Below are 17,939 nucleotides of genomic sequence, written 5' to 3'. Positions count from 1 at the left end.
GTTATATTATTTTTCATTCTGTAGCAAGTAGTTATTCAAAATTATCAATGCTTGAAATGTCTTAATCGAAAAATATTTGATATAACATACTTGTCATCTGGATCTTGATTATCTTCGGTTGACAACATAATCAAATTAGACTAGTCATACCAAAAAACATAAAATATAATTCAACTAGAAATAACATAGAACTCTCTCTAAAGTAATAATTTTCCGTAGTCCAAATATTATTCATTTATAGAGGCTTTACTGTATGAAGTAGTGGAAATTTTTTTCTCAATGCACGTAGTTTACTTTATAGCCATATAATTTCTTTTTATTTTATTTTATGTATTAACGCTGGTCTTTGATAATTAATTTTACGTTTTTGCTAGAGTTGCAAATTTGCGGCCTTTGCACTTAGGCCCAAATCGAAGTCTCCGGCGACCAATCGCCGTCATTTGGAAACTGACTCAGGTAGTCGAAAATCTCTATCTACTTTTCTTTTCTCGCAATTTATAGTTTTCCAATTCATTGCTCATTCAATGTGTTCATAGTTGAATTTGAATTTGAATTTGATGGTTGCCTTAGTTTTACTCTATTGATTCAAAAGAGATTGGTACGTCTGCGTCGGCTAGAAATTATGAAATTCTGTAATGCTTTTAAAGAAGAGCTGGTGGGTTTAGTCAGGGGTCCTGAATGTGAAGATTTGAAGCTTACTTTTGTGAAAAACTGTAGTCGGAACATAGCTTTTTTCAATTTTTGGGGATATTTAGCTATTTACATGGGGATTGGCATTATAGCAGGACTGATTCTGAGGCTTGTTGACCAGAAGGTGGTATTAGATTCTTTTCGGAATTCGATTTTCTTGTGTTTTGTTAATATATGTTAGTAAACTGAACAGGGTGCATTGTTGTTAGGATTATCATATGTCATTAACTATATATGACATGTATCATATATGTTAGGATCCTAAACTGAAGCCATTCAGGGATTATCACTTTAATAGTTTTACAGTATCAATCTTTAGGGAATCATATGAAATGTTCCCATCTCTTTTTCTGTTTACTACAATTTAAACCTAAGATTTACTGTTTGAATTAAAATTAGAGTTTGGAGGCTGCTTGAAATTTTCTTTTTATCGTAATTGTTATGCACTTCTCAGACTTCATGAAAGGGTGGGGTGAAATTCATGCCCAGGGCTGGGAGGGGTACAAGTTTATGAGAAATCTCAAGTGTCTAGAGGAGAAAATAATAGCCTAGAGCAAGGAAAATTTTGGGGATATTAGGGAGGATGAAGCCAAAATCATGGAGTTGGATGAGACTGATATGGAAGGAGGTCTGAGTGAGGAGAAGAAGAGGGAGTGGTAACTGTTGAGACATTGATGGGAGAAATTGGCGTTTAGAGAAGATTAATTTGGGAGGCAAAGAGCCAAGCAGATAGGGCAATAGAAGGTGATAGCAACTCAGAATTTTGACAAAGATAGTAAATGGAGAAGACAAAAAAAGGCCCAAAAAAGAATTTGACAGAAAAGTTGGAGATGAGCAGTGGTACTGTGGTAGATGATGAAAGTTTGATAGAGCAATAAGTTTTCAGTTTCTTTGCAGATCTTTATTCAAGCAAGCAAGACCTAAGATGGGGGGATTAGATGGAATCCAATTAGTTACTGAAAAGCAAAGTGGTTGGAGAGGCCTTCTGAGGGTAAAGAAATTAAAAGGACTGCTTTTGATAAATTGCCAGGTCCGGATTGGTTTTCTTTGGCAGTGCTGCAAAGAAATTGGGAAGTTGTAAAAGGAGAGCTGATGGAGGTAATGGGTCAGTTCTGTAAAAATGGTGTCATCAATAAATTGACAAGTCAAATGTATATCTGTCTTATTGCAAAAAGGCAATAAGACAGATTTTGGCTGTAATGTTGTGTGCCCAGGCAGCTTTTATCAGGGGAAGAAAAATGGCTGTAGTTGATGAGGCAAGGAAGAAGGATGATGGGGGTTTACTCTGGAAAATTTATTTTGAGAAAGCTTTCGATCATGTTGAGTGGTTCTTCCTGGATAGTGTTATGGAAAATGAAGGTTTTAGCGTTAGATGGAGAAACTGGATCAGTGGATTCTTTGATCAGCAAATTTTTCCCTGATAATAAATGGGCGGCCCAGAGATAAATTTGTCGCTGCTAGGGGGTTAAGACAAGGTAACCCTGTTTCACATTTTTTTACCCTTGTTGTGGATTTTTGAGTAGGCTTGTGGAAAGCTATCAGTTCATAATCTTGTTTGCTATCAGGGGTGAAAACCAGCAAAGATAAACCAACAATATTGTGTGCACTGGCAGCTTTTGTCAGTTCACAATTTCCTACTTGATAACTCTTTTCATCCCTTCTTTCCTCCTGCAAGTTCAATATGGAAAGCTAAGGTTCCCCTCCAAGTCAAAATTCTTGGTTGGCTTGCGGCACATGAGGGAAGTGAATACTATTGATATATTCAATGAAGGAGGCCGAGGAGTTGTTTCTCCCCCCATTGGTCTCTTCTATGTTAAAATCAGGGAGAAAGAGAGTAGGTCATGTTTTTGTGCACTGTTCTGTTGTGGCATGTTATGGCAGAGATTGTTTATGGACGCTGGGTTGAGCTGGGCTGCTTCACAGAGTTAGCTGGTCTCTTATGTGGTCATTGTTCTGCTTTCAGTAAAAGGAAGAAGGCCAAAGTTCTTTGGGGTTACTGTGTTTTGGGAATGGTTTGCGTTATATGGATGGAGAGGAATATAAGAATCTATGAAGACTATAAAGGAGTGGGGGTCGAGGAGCTTTGGGGGAGACTCAGGTTCTTATCATTACATTATTCAAGACTGGAAGGCTGCTGTAGCTTAGTTTTCTGGTTTTGTGTTTCCTAGGCTTTCTTGTCTTGCTTGTGTTATTTGATCTTGTTCTTTTCTGCTGTGAACGTCTTATCTACAGCTCTTTTTTTTTTTTTTTTTTCCTTTTTTCTATTAGTGCCTAAAACTCTCTAAAAGAACAAAAGTTTGCTATTCCTCTTTAGCAAGCTAGCATTTTCCCGTACAAGGCCTAGCTTTTGTACTGTGGACTGAACATTTCTTGCCTAGCTTTATGATCAATTATACATTTCCATTTTTCAAACTCTGCATATGTTTGTTCTCACTATTGAAGACAGGATGTAATTCCAAATGGCATTGTGCATAATACTATCATAATCACATGTTTCAAGTAGTATCATTCAAGAACCTGACAGTGATATTTCTTGTCTACTTCCAGATATATAGTTCTACTTCGGTAGTCTTAATGGCACTATCACGGAATGCTATTGTTGCTACTGGCTTGGTAGTTTTCGCATCTGCGGGGTTGGCATTTCCCTTTTACATGGCGTAAGTAGATTTTAAACTCAATGAACAATGAATACACCCAATCTCATTTCCCTATTAGAATAATGAGGCTTCTGCTATTCAGGTCATCAAAAACGCCTGTTATCGATCCAACAAAGCCACTGTCACCTCAGGCAACTTTTCGAGGGCCTTATATAAACACTGGTTCGCGTGATGTTGGACCTGATCGTCAGACCTACCCTAAGAAGTGATCTATCTGGTATGATATCTGCTCCTGTGAGTCAGTAAACATTAACCTGCATTTTGCCCGAATTGAATCTGGCTCGAATTTTCTCCTCCAGATGAATGGACATGCTTGCATTAAGCACTGTTTTGTTCTAGCACATAACTAGATGTGCGTGGTTTGAAATTCTTCTCATGTTATATAGAATATGTAAAATTAACTGGTAGTGAGATTTCATTATGAGACTTGAGTATGTAAAGAATAAAGATATTGGTATAAAATCCAGACCATGGGGATGGATATTTATAGTTTTGACTGGTCTCAAACTAGGGTATTATTTTTCTTTTTGTGAACACAAGGTTGATAATCTACTTCCTTAGCTGGATGTAAAATCCTATTCCGGCATTTGTTAGAATACCCTGTCACTTGCTTCCGTATATGTATGAAGTATAAACTGTGCTTCAGATTGATTTTGAAGTTCAATGAGATTTGCGCCAATCAATGATGAATCTAATCAGAAATCTTTACTTGATGAAACTGTAGTTAGCAAAAAGATGCAACCGTCTCAAATTGCAGTCGATAGATATGCTCGTGATTTACATTAAATGTCGAGCAACTCTCTATAGCAATAGATTAGTTTTATGCAGATGTAGAGCTCGAGATCAGGTTAAGCTAGTCTATTAATATATAAAACCAGTTTACTTATGTATAGAAGATTAGAAACTGATCTGCCTAATGTATCGCAAACGAATAATTTGTATTGTTTACAACCGAGCTACTTCTTTTTGAAAACGAGAGATTGGTTTTTTTCTAGTAACGTCTAGACTCCGAGTCTGAGAAGCAACGTCGTTTCTTCAAAATTGTGGCTGTGCCTTCACCAACGGCCGGCACTGTCAACACCATCAAAAACCCAGCCAATAAGCTCTCGCCACGACACCAACAACAACAAACAGTTGGTAGTAGTTGTACACAACTTTCCCTCCTGAAATTACCGTTGGGCTCCAGAGAGAGCTCCACAGTTCCCACCAGAAAAATCTGACGAACGAAGAAGAAAGGACCCCATTTCAAACTTGCACGCAAACTCCTCCTCCTCCATTTTCTAAAGCCTCAAACTTTTTTCATCCCAGAATTGAAAGACCCAGAAACAAACCCATTATGGCAATCTTGCTCTCTTCCTCTGCTTCTGCTTCAATCTTCACACCCTCACCATCCCAATCCCTCAAGCCACTGAACCCATCTCTCCCTTTCTTGATCTCCACCGCTAACCCACATCGAAAACCTTCAGGAAGAGCAAAGAGTCTTTTTCCTTTAAGAGTAGCAACCCAACCTCAGACCACAGACCCAGATCGACCCACCCAAACAGAACAAGATGGGGAAAGTTACAATCTTGGAGATGAGGTTGAGGATGAAAGCTCAGCAACCAAGTTCAATTGGAGAGATCACTGGTACCCAGTTTCTTTGATTGAAGATTTGGACCCCAAATTGCCTACCCCATTTCAGCTTCTGGGTCGAGACATAGTTTTGTGGTTCGATAGGAACAAGCAGGAATGGGTGGCTTTAGATGACAAATGCCCTCACCGCCTCGCGCCATTATCCGTAAGCTTCTTCCTTCATTCTTTAGGGTTTAGGGTTTAGAGTTGTAAGAATAAGACTACAGAATAAACCCAAGTTTGCTTTTTTGATACTCAAATCAGTCTATGAATGAGACCCAACATACAACTGTGGTTTATGAATGATTTGAATTGGGGGTTATTTGGTTTTGCAGGAAGGGAGGATTGATGAAGGTGGAAACTTGCAGTGTTCATACCATGGGTGGTCATTTGATGGGTGTGGATCCTGTGTTAAGATTCCACAGGCTTCACCTCAAGGTCCTGAAGCTCGAGCCATTCGGTCTCCAAGAGCATGTGCCACTAGGTTTCCTACTCAGGTGTCTCAAGGCCTGCTCTTTGTTTGGCCTGATGAGAATGGTTGGGAAAGAGCCAATGCCTCCAAGCCTCCAATGTAATTGATTGTTTATATACGTCTTTGATTTGTACTTTCAATTGTGATAATATTTTAATGAGGATTGTTGATTATGATGTTTAAGTGTTTTTTAATGTTTTATATGGGGAGTTGGATTTGTTATACCTGGAATATTTTAATGAGATTATGATGTGCTTGTATTTGTTTAATGTTTAGGTTACCTGATGAGTTTGGCAAACCTGAGTTTTCCACCGTGACAATCCAGCGTGATCTCTTCTATGGCTATGATACCCTCATGGAAAATGTGTCTGATCCTTCCCACATTGACTTTGCTCATCACAAGGTACATGTCTAATATCTGGGTGTTTTATCCTGTTCTTTCTCTCAGTAAACAGATACAGATAAGTAGTTTGAACGATGGTGACTGTAAAGGTTAGTCAAATGAGCCGTGGGGGGTATTGTAAAAGGATAAATCTACCAAATATTCTAATTATACATTAATGTGCCTGTTCTAATGATATATACTTGCACTGATTATCTGTCTGAGTCCATCTTTGAATTTGTATGTATTTTGGATTGTGGTGTTTTGCATGTGAATGCTAAGATCCAAACCTTGCTAATCAGGCTGTGTTGTTAGAAAATGGACAATCTAGGGAATATACGTGATAGACTAAGGAGCATTGTTACTTGACAATTTGAGCACTTTTTTTGGTAGAGATAGTGCTTATGGGTGAAATCACTCTGCAGGTTACAGGAAGGAGAGATAGAGCGAAGCCTTTGCCATTTAAACTGGAAGCTAGTGGCCCCTGGGGCTTTTCTGGAGCAAATGAGGGCAACCCACGGATTACTGCTGAGTTTATAGCGCCTTGTTATTATTTAAATAAGTAAGTTCATCAGCCTTGCATAAGTAGTAAATATACAACATCTCAGGCTCGAGTTATGTGTAGACTGCACTTAGATGCTATCAACTCCTTGTTTACTTTCACCCAATGTTGTCAAAGTTCAATATGTGTTGGTTATGGATTCTTGCACAGTTTCTTAGTTTTCATAGTTTTAGAGTCACTACCCAACCCTATGGGAAATAACCCAATGAAATAATGGTGTCTAAGCAATTAAATTACTGTCATAGAGAGATACATCCTAAGGTTCGGGAGCAATATGTCATGGCCTCGAATACAGAATTGTTCACAGGATAGTTAGAGAGAAACTAAGTTTGATTGAGAAGTGAGTTAGGTGATGGTTCAGTGACTGAAGACGAAGGTAAAACTGAGGAAGGAATAATCAGCTTTATACAAGGCCCTAAGCAAAATAAGAGGTTCGAAGACAACTTGAAGGATTGGTAAGCCAACTTGGTTAGAGATACCTTTTAAGGAGGATGAGGTAAGGATGGCTGTTTCAGATTTGTTGCAAGGACAAGTGGCCCTGATGGCCTTTCTACCAGAGTTCATCAACTATGTTGGGATATGATGAGGGATGATTCGATGATAGTTCTTGAGGAGTATCAATGTACTTTAGTCTTAATAAAAAACAAAAAATAAAAAATAAAAAGAACAAAATGAATGGAATGAAGAATTGGGGATTATAGGCCAATTATTTTGGTGTCAAGCTTCTACAATATTATTTCAAGGTTTTTCTTTGAAGAAAGTTTTGGGGATATACCATTTATTTCTCATGCTCAATGAGCCTTTGATGAAGGTAGATAGATTTTAAAGGTGGAGGAGGTATGACAAATTGGAAAAAAAGGGATAGTCTTCAACATTGATTTCGAAAAAGCCTACGACTATGGGAAATGGTATTACAGATTGTGTGTTGCAAGAGAAGGATTTGGTGTGATTTGGAGAAATGGATGTGGGGCTGTTATTATCAATGGTAGGCCAAGGAGGTAACATTGGAGCCACAAGAGAGTTAAAACAAAGGTCAGTTACCCCCTCTTTATTGACCTTGGTTGCTGATGATATTAAGTAGGATGGTGGATAAAGCCAGGGAGGTGCAGTCAGTAGAAGGACTGCAGAGAAGCAGCCAGAATTTTGCATCTCAATTCGCTGATGGTACATTTCTTGTTTTCTTTCCAGGGGGAGCAGTATTTGGGTAATCTTCTAATGATAAGTGAATATTTTTGCGTATTCACTGGACTAAAAAGCAATAGGGCAAAGTATTTCATTGCTGCTATTAATATTAATGAACGAAGGTGGAGGGCTTAGCATCTCATTTGGGATGTGCGGGAGTTGGCCATTGAAAGACTATGGGCTGCCACTTGGAGGTAATCCTAGGGCACTGAGCTTTTGTGATCCTAGGTGAATAAAGAGGAGAAGAAGTTTGAAGGTTGGAGTGGAGCCTTTCTATCTAGGGGAGGGTGATTAAGTTTGATTCAGTCAGTTTTGAGCAGTGTGCTAATCTGTTCTGTTTCTCTTTTTGGATCCCATGTGGAGTGGCTAGACATATCGAGAGATTGACGAAGTCTTTTTATGGGAGGCGGAGGATGGAAAATAAATATTATTTAATCAATAGGGATGTGGTATCTAAGTGATGAAGAAAGGGGGTTTAGGGGTGGGGACTTTGGTGAGGATAAATGAGGCTTTACTTGGAAAATGGTTATTGATTTTTCAAGAAGACAGAGATTCTTCTGGTATGCTGTCATTAGAAGTAAATATGGGCTGAAAGCAGATGGTGGGGATTCCAATATTATGTGTTAAGTAGTATCTGGGAAGAGAGGTGGTTAGGGAAGAAGCATTTTGTCATTCCTTATTTAGGGTATATAGATTGTCTCAGTAGTCAGTACCATAACCTTTCAATTTCCAGGGTGTGCACAAATTTCTCCATTCTTCCTTTAAGTTGTGATTTTGGCTTTTGTAGGAATTTGAATGATAGGGAATCCGGAAATGCTTGTGTCTATTATCTCTGCTTGAGATGTGGTGCTGGTTTCAAGGGGGTTGGTTGTTTAAGTCTTCAGGCAGATTATCTTGTATATCCTACTCTAGACATCTGATGGGCAACCCTTCTCCTTCTCAGTAAATTTGAAGGCTAAAGTACTTCTGAAGGCACGGGTGTGTGTTGGATTGTGGCTGTAGGAAGGTGAATACTTGTGATATGGGTCAGAGGAAAGATCCTGCGTTTGTCCACCAGATCATTGGTGTCTGATGTGCAAAGCCGCTGAGAGTGTGAATCATTCTTCAGTGAGAGCTAACAAAATTCTTAGAGTAGGTTTCTTAACAGCATGCCTTCGTACTTTTCAATGGACTAAAAGTTGGCCTTCGTACTTTTCAATGGAATAAAAGTTGTTGTTCTTGATTGGACAATGCTTAGTCCTTACCTAAACAAGAGTTGAGAGTACTACACACACAAAAAAACACATATATGTAACATTTATCTTTTGTGGATCTTATTGAGCCTACAATATAATTATATCTAATTATTATTGTAATTATTTTCTTCTTTGTAAAACTTAATCATGCTTTTATCCTCTTTTACTCAGAATAGAGATTGATACAAAGCTTCCACTAGTTGGTGATCAAAAATGGGTTATATGGATTTGTTCCTTCAATGTTCCAATGGCACCAGGGAAGACTCGCTCTATCGTTTGTAGTGCTCGAAACTTCTTCCAGTTCAGCATGCCAGGGCCTGCTTGGTGGCAGGTGAGAACTTCATGCTTATTTATTTTCTAGCTGTGCTTTTATTACAACCCATTAGTTAAACCAGCAGAGGTGGGTGTTGTGTTTTAGTAAACTATTTTTACTGATTACAAGTTGGATAGCATATGCTATGCCGAGAGGATAGCATACATTTCATGGTGATAATGCAGTTCCTATACTAGTCCTGTAATTTCCCCCGCTACAGTTTGTAGCAGTACACCTTTTGAAAAGGCAAGTAGCTAGAAATTCTGATGTCCAAGGGTGTACATATGTCACTAGGTTTTTGGAAGCAGAAGTTCAGAAATAGATTGCAGTAAGCTATAGAATAAGAACTTAGATAGCTGAGGTGTGAAATCTGGAATTAGTTCGTTAAATGTCGAATATTTTGATCCAAAAATAAAAATGTTGTATCCATGTTGAAAAGGTGATATCCTGATTAACTTAGATAGGGTTTTGAGATCACACTAGATATTAAGTCTCAACTTTTTGCATAGAACGCCTCAAGTTTAGTTTCTCTAGTTAATGTTTTTAGTTGCATGAAGGTCTATACAGCCATAGAAGAAGGAATCCAGTTGGTAACATTCCAGATTCTGAGGATTGGATGCCATACAATCCCTCAACCTAACTTTTGACGACCTTCAATTGGCTTATAGTTGATATGCATCAATTCTATTGTTGTTTCTACTGATTTCTCATTCCATAAGTAAGAAGTTTCAAATTTGTAAATAATTTCTGTTTTACTACATAATCAAATAATCTGAAGATTTGTGCTCAAAATATGGTTCAATTTCGATTTTATTAACAGAATGTTTTGTATCCTCATAATCTAGGATTTCCCTCATATTCAACTTGAAGTCTTAAATCTGTAAATAATTTCTGTTTTGCTGGATAATCGAATAATCTGAAGTTTTGTGCTCAAACTATGGATCAATTTCAATTTCTTTTTCCTAAACAGAATATATTGTATCCTCATAATCTAGGATTTCCCTCATATTTCTACTTGTACTGTCAGGTGATTCCTAGATGGCATGAACATTGGACTTCAAATAAGGTGTATGATGGAGACATGATTGTCCTTCAGGGTCAAGAGAAGGTCTTTCTATCCAAGTCAAAGGAGGAATTTGGTGATGTTAATAAGCAGTACACGACAATTACATTTACACCCACACAAGCAGATCGTTTTGTCTTGGCATTTCGAAATTGGCTAAGGCGACACGGCAACAGCCAACCTGAGTGGTTTGGTACAAGTGACCAGCAACCTTTGCCCTCAACTATCTTATCAAAACATCAGGTCCGGGAAAATAGCATTTCTTTCCTTTCTTTAAAGAACTGTCATAAACAAAAAAAATTTCAATAAAGACTACACCTACTTGCAATTTCTTTTTGGTTCATTGGTCTGTCTTTTCATTTTTTTTGTTTTTTTATGCAGATGTTGGATAGATTTGAGCAGCACACACTTAAATGTTCATCATGTAAAGGAGCTTATACAGCATTCCAGACATGGAAGAAGTTGCTAATTGGAGCAGCCGTTGTTTTCGCCTCAACGGCCGGGATCCCTTCAGATCTGCAGCTACGGATCATTTTGGCTGGGTTTGCCCTTGTGAGTGCTGGGTTAGCATATGCTTTACATGAACTTGAAAAGAATTTTGTTTTTGTTGATTATGTACATGCTGACATTGAATAAAGATGTATAGATAGGGAGTAGTATTGCATCAGAAATGAAAGAATTGTTCGTACTTGGTGTAAGGCCTTAGAAAGTAGAAACTAGTTTGAGAGTGTATCTTGGTTGATTATAGGACATCATAAGCAAAAGGTGCAAGTCTAAAATTAATCCCTTACTTGAAGAGCCAAGGCTCCATTTGGGTGATCAAACAATTGAAAAGATATTGATTATAGAAATTGAAAAATGAGAGCTTTGACCCCCACCCCTCGCCGCACTCCGGTCACATTGTTATTAATGTGACCAATGCATTAGATTGGAGTAAATGCTTTGCCTTTGTTATGGATATAATGGGAGCTCGTCCTAATTGCCATGCCCAGGTCTGTATCCAATATTTCTGACATGTTTATGTTCTTGCATGTGTAATGCGTAGCGATGAACCAACATACCCACTACATATTTTTGCAATGGAAATAGAAAATCTCTAGCAGCTTTGTTGTTCTTTTGATTTTATATCTTCCACCCGTCAGTGTAATTTCACTCGGTATTGTTCTCTAACCTTCTGTTTTGTTCAAGCTCCAGCAAAAGAATCGATAGTAATTTAAATTCTGATTAAAGTCCTACACTCCTACTCATGTGTAACATCAGATGGATGCTCGCTCCTTAGGAATATAGGACTTTAGGACACAGAGAGATAAGGGGATTACAAATAAAGAATGGCTTTATCCCTACAGCTGTGTTCAAGTCCTGGATGCCAAAACACTAAAAATTTATATCTTATTATAAAAGAGTTGGCAATTCTTGGCTCATACACAAACATGCCATTACCAGCATTGAAGGTATTAGAGGAGTCTTCTACAGTTTGTCCTGGCACTCTTTACAGAATTGAGATATTATGTATGTATCAATCAAATTGTAACAGAACCTTTAGACTCAATTTGTCAAAAGTATATACAAGTGCACTGCCTTGTAGCCTGTAATGGTTCTGCACCATATAAAAGATGCAAGCACCATTTGACCAAAACCCAAAGTCTGAAAGTGTGAAGAGAGGTTCCCTCTAATTCACACCGATAAATGAACGTACCGTCCTTCCTTGCTATTTTCTTTTATTTCATCATCAGAGTAATAAGGATGAGACCAACCAATATGAAGACCAACCATTTGGACTGATGAGAGCAGCAAAGCTTGAATGTGCCAAAGTTTTGACTGAAAATTTTCCAACTTTGCTTTGAACTTCAAAATCAAAACCCGCTCCCTGTTGTTCCCTCCTTTCCTATTTCAACCCTTCTATATAGAGCAGAATCTATCAATAGTCTGTCATGAACTAGCTAGCTTTGATATGTTCCATGGCTTAACCATTGTGCCCCATCCGGTTACAACCTTGCTGCTTCTGCCTTATAGATAGATCTGTAGTCACTGCAACGCCTTAGTACTACCATGGCGTCTTCTCACCAGAAATTATTCTCCATCTTCAGCTTCCAACAAGTTCTCGTAGTTTTGAAAATCATGCAACCCTCTTGGGGATCCCTGATCTTGAAGTATTTGATTGAGTTCGGATCACAAGTTAGAAAAAAATTAAAAATCCAATGATGTTGTCTACGTACTTAGTAATCATAGGAGTTGCATGTCAGTGGCTAGGTCTCACTCCTCGGTAATCTCTCTGCTGTGACTCTGTGAGATGCACTATGAAAAAGCACAGTACATTTATTCAGTCCTAGCACTGCCTTATGTAGGGAGTCAAGGAGTTCTTGATAAAATTGCATAGTTTGAATCCTAGATTTCTGACAGAAAGAAGAGAAATTATGCTGATTAGCTTGCAATGCTTTACATTAATGCAAATGAATCCTTATCGGCATGTTATTTCTAGGAAAGGAATAACAATCAAAGGATGGTTTTGTTGGTGAAAAGATTACATATCTCCGTTTCTCCTTCACATCCTTGTCCTGAGTGGCACTCTAATGGAGTAGAAAATGCTTCTGAAAACTACACAATTTTTTCCCTAGGGTTAGAAGTGCGAAAGTTTACACTAACTTAAGTAATGAAAAAATAGACAACATAGATCGCCTTCACCTCCTCATCCCTAATGGGTTTCTATTGTTTCGGCAGCATTCTCTAAGGTTAGTAGTGCAAAAGTAATTAAACAATAAAACTACAGTTAAGGAGGTTGAGAGCATGTTTAGTAGACTCTCTATTTTGGCTCCTAAGCTATTTTGGAGAGCATGTTTAGCTTTTTATCTATTTTAGCAGCTGCACCAGACTCTTAAGTGGCTCTCAATTATAACTTTTAGCTATCTCGCTCCTAAATATAGAAAGCGAGATGAGACTCTCTATAATTTAAAACATTCATTTTTAAACTATTTTATGTAATTTATAAATACATTTAAACTATTTATATTCATTTAAAAAATAATATAAATTCAAAACTAGTCAGAATAGAGAGCACTGATGCAGATGTATTTCTAAAGTGGCTAGCTAAAATGACTTTTTAGCTATTTTGGCTAAAATTTAACTCAAAAATGGCTAGCATTGCTAAAGATACTCTGACAACTTCTCCAAAAAAAAGAAAAAAAGGAGGTTGACAATTTTGTAATGAAAGAACAACATTATATCTCCTTCACGTCCTTGTCCCACATGGATTTCTAATGTTTCAGCAGCATTCTCTAAGGTTAGAAGGGCAAAACTTGACAAATCTGTGATGAAAAGAACAACATTATATCTCCTTCGATGATCCGTACGTCCTCACTCTACATGGGTTTATAATGGATTAGAGATCATTGCTTCTGAAACTAAATGCTTTTCCCCTGAGGCGAGAAGTGAAAAAGGTTTCCGACAAATCCAGAGTAAGGAAATCAATAAGATGGAATTTGTTAAATGGATGTGGCCAGACTGCTTCACTGAAAATACGTACATAACCAAATCAAAGCTGATTAGAAACTGCTTGCAAAGTCAAGAAAGTCCCTAAATACTCTCAATTTCAGTCAAGATAAAGTACGGGGGATTATTCAAAAAAAAAAAAAAAACAAAAAACAAAAGAGTATGGGGTCAGAAAAACCAGAGGTGATAGATGGTCACTTGGTCAGCCAAGGAAGAGGTGAATATGAACAGAACCCAAGATATCTTAATACAAAACTACAGTTCTAATAATATTCTTAATCCGTAATCTTATGAGGATTGAAAAAAAATCCCTAATCTTATTAGGAGAAGAAAATCATCAGGATTGAGAAAATTCTTAATTTCATGAGGGGAATATTTAAAACGTTAGGAGCAAGTAAGGTATATTTCTCAACCGGATATTAGGGGAATATTTATTCTTGCAAAAGAAAATGTTAGACAATGTAGAACAAATATATATATTTATATGATTTACGACTTTACAAATGAAGGGGAATTTGAGTTTTAATTTCTAAATTAATACCTAAATAGTATACAAGTGACACACCAAAACACAGAATCAACTAGATAAAGAGGGATGGAATGAATTAATGATGTAGTCAACCACTATTAACACGTTGGCAAGGTTTCAAATTTCAAATTACGAATCAAAACATGTTTTAGCAAGGAATCAATCAAGAACAAAGATGAACGCATACAAAGTCCGTTTTACTTACCTTAATTAAATCAACTATATGAACGCACCTTAGTTAACCCTATTAAGCATGCTAATTACTAGTGGTAGCTAATCACTAACAAAAACACAATCAACGCATTAAGCACACATGAAAGTTTGATCAATTCAAGTAACGAAAATTCTTCGGTGCACGGTAGGTGGAAGTGCACGCGCGACAATCTGAGCCATACGATGGAAGTGCACATCCTATCTCAGCCGCATGATATGTGGGCTCGACTATCAATGTATGGATCATCCAATCACCTTTGCTGCACGTGGGCTGTGTATGTACACCGCCGTGTACTGAATTTGATCAATTCAAGTAAAGACAACAAGTTAGAACGTCAATCATATCATACAAAACTCATTATTGATTTAGCTAAGGAACTATAGGTTTTCCACTTCAATTATTAAGACCTAGAACGCTAGCTTATCTTAATATGAATTCAATTACATGCTCATCAATCAAAGTTTGTGATTATTCATTCATCATCCATTCTTTTTATTAGAGAATCTAGAACCTTTGGAAGGTTAGCTAGAGTTATGACAAAAAAAAACCGTGTTTTGGATTGTGAAGAGACTGCAACATCTGAAACAAAGTGTCTGTGGTATTGCACCTCACATCTGGGCTGCCATCATTCAGCCATTCAAACATAACATTAATATAATCCCTGAATTCGACAGCTAAACCCTTTCTTTCACTAGGATGGTATTTCATACAAATGCCAACTATAGACCCGATCGCTGTTAGAGTGGCACATCTATACTTCATGTCCTCCTTTACCATATTTTACCTCACAAATTCTATAACGGGACCTAGAATTGCTTGGCTCACTGTCCTGGAAACATTTTCCACGTAGTGAGCGCCAACATTTGAGATGTCTCGATGAAGTAAAGTATCATAGATGTTAAGCACAAGATAAGAAAGTAGTTTTTGAATCAGTATGGAATGAGGGGCCTTATATCCTCCTAGTCTTCATTCTTCAAATCTGACGAGACTCCTCTCTTGTAATTGGATTTCTTTTAACTGCACCAAAGAAGTACACAATTTAAAACCCCATCAATGTAGTAAGAGCAAGTAGGGTATCTTTCTCAATCGGAGATTAGGGGAATATTTATTCATGCAAAAGAAAACGTTAGACAAAATAGAACAAATATATATATTTACATGATTTATGATTTTACAAATGAAGGGGATTTTGGGTTTTAATTTCTAAATTAACAACTAAAAAATATACAAGTGATACACCAAAATACAGAATCAACTAGATAAAGATGGATGGAATGAATTACAGATGTAGTCAACCACTACTAGCATGTTAAGTTTTAAAGTTCAAATTACGAATCAAAACATGTTATCTCAAGAAATCAATCAAGAACAAATATGAACGCATACAAAGTCCTTTTTACTTCCCTTAATTAAATCAACTAGATGAATGCACCTTAGTTAACCCTATTATGCATGCTAATTACTAGTGGTAGCTAATCATTAACAAAAACACAATCAACGCATTAAGCACACATGAAAGTTTGATCAGTTCAAGTAAAGACAACAAGTTAGAACGGCAATCATATCATACAAAACTCATTATTGATTTAGCTAAGGAACTATAGGTTTTCCACTTCAATTATTACGACCTAGAACGCTAGCTTATCTTAATATGGATTCAATTACATGCTCATCAATCAAAGTATGTGATTCTTTGTTCATCATCCATTCTTTTTATTAGAGCATCTAGAACTTTTAGAAGGTTAGCTGGAGTTATGACAAAAAAACCATGTTTTGGATTGTGAAGAAACTGCGACATCTGAAACAAAGTGTCTGTGGTATTGCACCTCACATCTGGGCTGCCATCATTCAGCCATTCAAGTAGAACATTAATATAATCCCTGAATTCGACAGCAAAACCCTCTGTTTTACTAGGATGGTATTTCAGACAAATGCCAACTATAGACCCGATCGCTGTTAGAGTGACACATCAATACTTCAAGTTCTCCTTTACCATATTTTCCCTCACAAATTATATAACGGGACCTAGAATTGCTTGGCTCACTGTCCTGGAAACCATTTCCAGGTAGTGGGTGCTAGCATTTGAGATGTCTCGATGAAGTAAAGTATCATAGATGTTAGGCACAAGATAAGAAAGCGATTTTTGAATCGGTATGGAATGAGGGGCTTTATATCTTCCCAGTCTTCATTCTTCAAATCTAACGGGACTTCTCTCTTGTAATTGGATTTCTTTTAACTGCACCAAAGTTAGTACACAATTTAAAGCCTCATCAATGTAGTAAGAGCAAGTAGGGTATCTTTCTCAATCGGAGATTAGGGGAATATTTATTCATGCAAAAGAAAACGTTAGACAAAATAGAACAAATATATATATTTACATGATTTATGATTTTACAAATGAAGGGGATTTTGGGTTTTAATTTCTAAATTAACAACTAAAAAATATACAAGTGATACACCAAAATACAGAATCAACTAGATAAAGATGGATGGAATGAATTACAGATGTAGTCAACCACTACTAGCATGTCTGAAAGGTTTTAAAGTTCAAATTACGAATCAAAACATGTTATCGCAAGAAATCAATGAAGAACAAAGATGAACGCATACAAAGTCCTTTTTACTTCTCTTAATTAAATCAACTAGATGAACGCACCTTAATTAACCATATTAAGCATTCTAATTACTAGTGGTAGCTAATCACTAACAAAAACATAATCAACGCATTAAGCACACATGAAAGTTTGATCAATTCAAGTAAAGACAACAAATTAGAACGTCAATCATATCATACAAAACTCATTATTGATTTAGCTAAGGAACTATAGGTTTTCCACTTCAATTATTACGACCTACAACACTAGCTTATCTTAATATGGATTCAATTACATGCTCATAAATCAAAGTCTGTGATTCTAGCTTCGTTCATCATCCATTCTTTTTATTAGAGCATCTAGAACCTTTAGAAGGTTAGCTAGAGTTATGACAAAAAAAACCATGTTTTGGATTGTGAAGAGACTGCGACATCCGAAATAAAGTGTCTGTGGTATTGCACCTCACATCTGGGCTGCCATCATTCAGCCATTCAAGCAAAACATTAATATAATCCCTGAATTCGACAGCAAAACCCTCTGTTTTACTAGGATGGTATTTCAGACAAATGCCAACTATAGACCCGATCACTGTTAGAGTGACACATCAATACTTCAAGTTCTCCTTTACCATATTTTACCTCACAAATTCTATAACGGGACCTAGAATTGCTTGGCTCGCTGTCCTGGAAACCATTTCCAGGTAGTGAGTGCCAGCATTTGAGATGTCTTGATGAAGTAAAGTATCATAGATGTTAGGCACAAGATAAGAAAGCGATTTTTGAATCGGTATGGAATGAGGGGCTTTATATTGATTATACGCATTTCTATGCATGTAATTGTATCTAAAATACTAGAACTAAGCTAATTCTCAAGTCAATTATTATGTAATTAATCTATTTTTATTTATTGTGTAGGAAATAAGAGGAATTGCGGAAATCGGGAGAAAATT

General features: G+C 37.0%; 2 protein-coding genes across 4 annotated transcripts; both read left to right on the top strand.

The window, feature by feature from the left end:
- Positions 1-299: 299 nt before the first annotated feature.
- On the top strand, positions 300-4,090 carry LOC133729912 (uncharacterized). 3 transcript variants are annotated; one of them, XM_062157540.1, is made up of 4 exons: positions 300-456; positions 3,238-3,347; positions 3,430-3,564; positions 4,072-4,090. In XM_062157540.1, the coding sequence occupies exons 2-3, from the start codon at positions 3,265-3,267 to the stop codon at positions 3,554-3,556; spliced, it is 210 nt and encodes a 69-aa protein (XP_062013524.1). In that variant the 5' UTR covers positions 300-456; positions 3,238-3,264; the 3' UTR covers positions 3,557-3,564; positions 4,072-4,090. The 3 variants fall into 3 exon arrangements, with proteins under 3 accessions (XP_062013524.1, XP_062013523.1, XP_062013522.1); XM_062157539.1 differs by lacking the exon at positions 4,072-4,090 and adding an exon at positions 3,647-3,840; XM_062157538.1 differs by lacking the exon at positions 4,072-4,090 and having other exon boundaries at positions 3,430-3,840.
- A 428-nt stretch (positions 4,091-4,518) lies between these two features.
- Positions 4,519-10,899, top strand: LOC133729910 (pheophorbide a oxygenase, chloroplastic). The gene is made up of 7 exons (XM_062157536.1): positions 4,519-5,124; positions 5,294-5,529; positions 5,707-5,833; positions 6,238-6,374; positions 8,963-9,122; positions 10,132-10,410; positions 10,549-10,899. Exons 1-7 carry the CDS (start codon positions 4,684-4,686, stop codon positions 10,801-10,803), a joined length of 1,635 nt encoding a protein of 544 aa, XP_062013520.1. The 5' UTR covers positions 4,519-4,683; the 3' UTR covers positions 10,804-10,899.
- Positions 10,900-17,939: the final 7,040 nt, after the last annotated feature.

Source organism: Rosa rugosa, chromosome 2 (assembly GCF_958449725.1).
Source record: "Rosa rugosa chromosome 2, drRosRugo1.1, whole genome shotgun sequence".
NCBI classification, from domain to species: Eukaryota; Viridiplantae; Streptophyta; class Magnoliopsida; order Rosales; family Rosaceae; genus Rosa; species Rosa rugosa.
Note: the sequence above shows the minus strand (reverse complement) of the source record. Positions and strands in the feature narration are given on the sequence as shown.

Excerpts from the sequence above, each read along its gene's own strand:
- LOC133729912 (XM_062157540.1), top strand. The coding sequence starts at position 3,265 with ATGGCACTATCACGGAATGCTATTGTTGCTACTGGCTTGGTAGTTTTC. Across the intron at positions 3,348-3,429 it reads GCATTTCCCTTTTACATGGC|GTCATCAAAAACGCCTGTTA; the intron begins GTAAGTAGATTT and ends TCTGCTATTCAG.
- LOC133729910 (XM_062157536.1), top strand. The coding sequence starts at position 4,684 with ATGGCAATCTTGCTCTCTTCCTCTGCTTCTGCTTCAATCTTCACACCC. Across the intron at positions 5,834-6,237 it reads TTGACTTTGCTCATCACAAG|GTTACAGGAAGGAGAGATAG; the intron begins GTACATGTCTAA and ends ATCACTCTGCAG. Across the intron at positions 9,123-10,131 it reads CAGGGCCTGCTTGGTGGCAG|GTGATTCCTAGATGGCATGA; the intron begins GTGAGAACTTCA and ends TTGTACTGTCAG.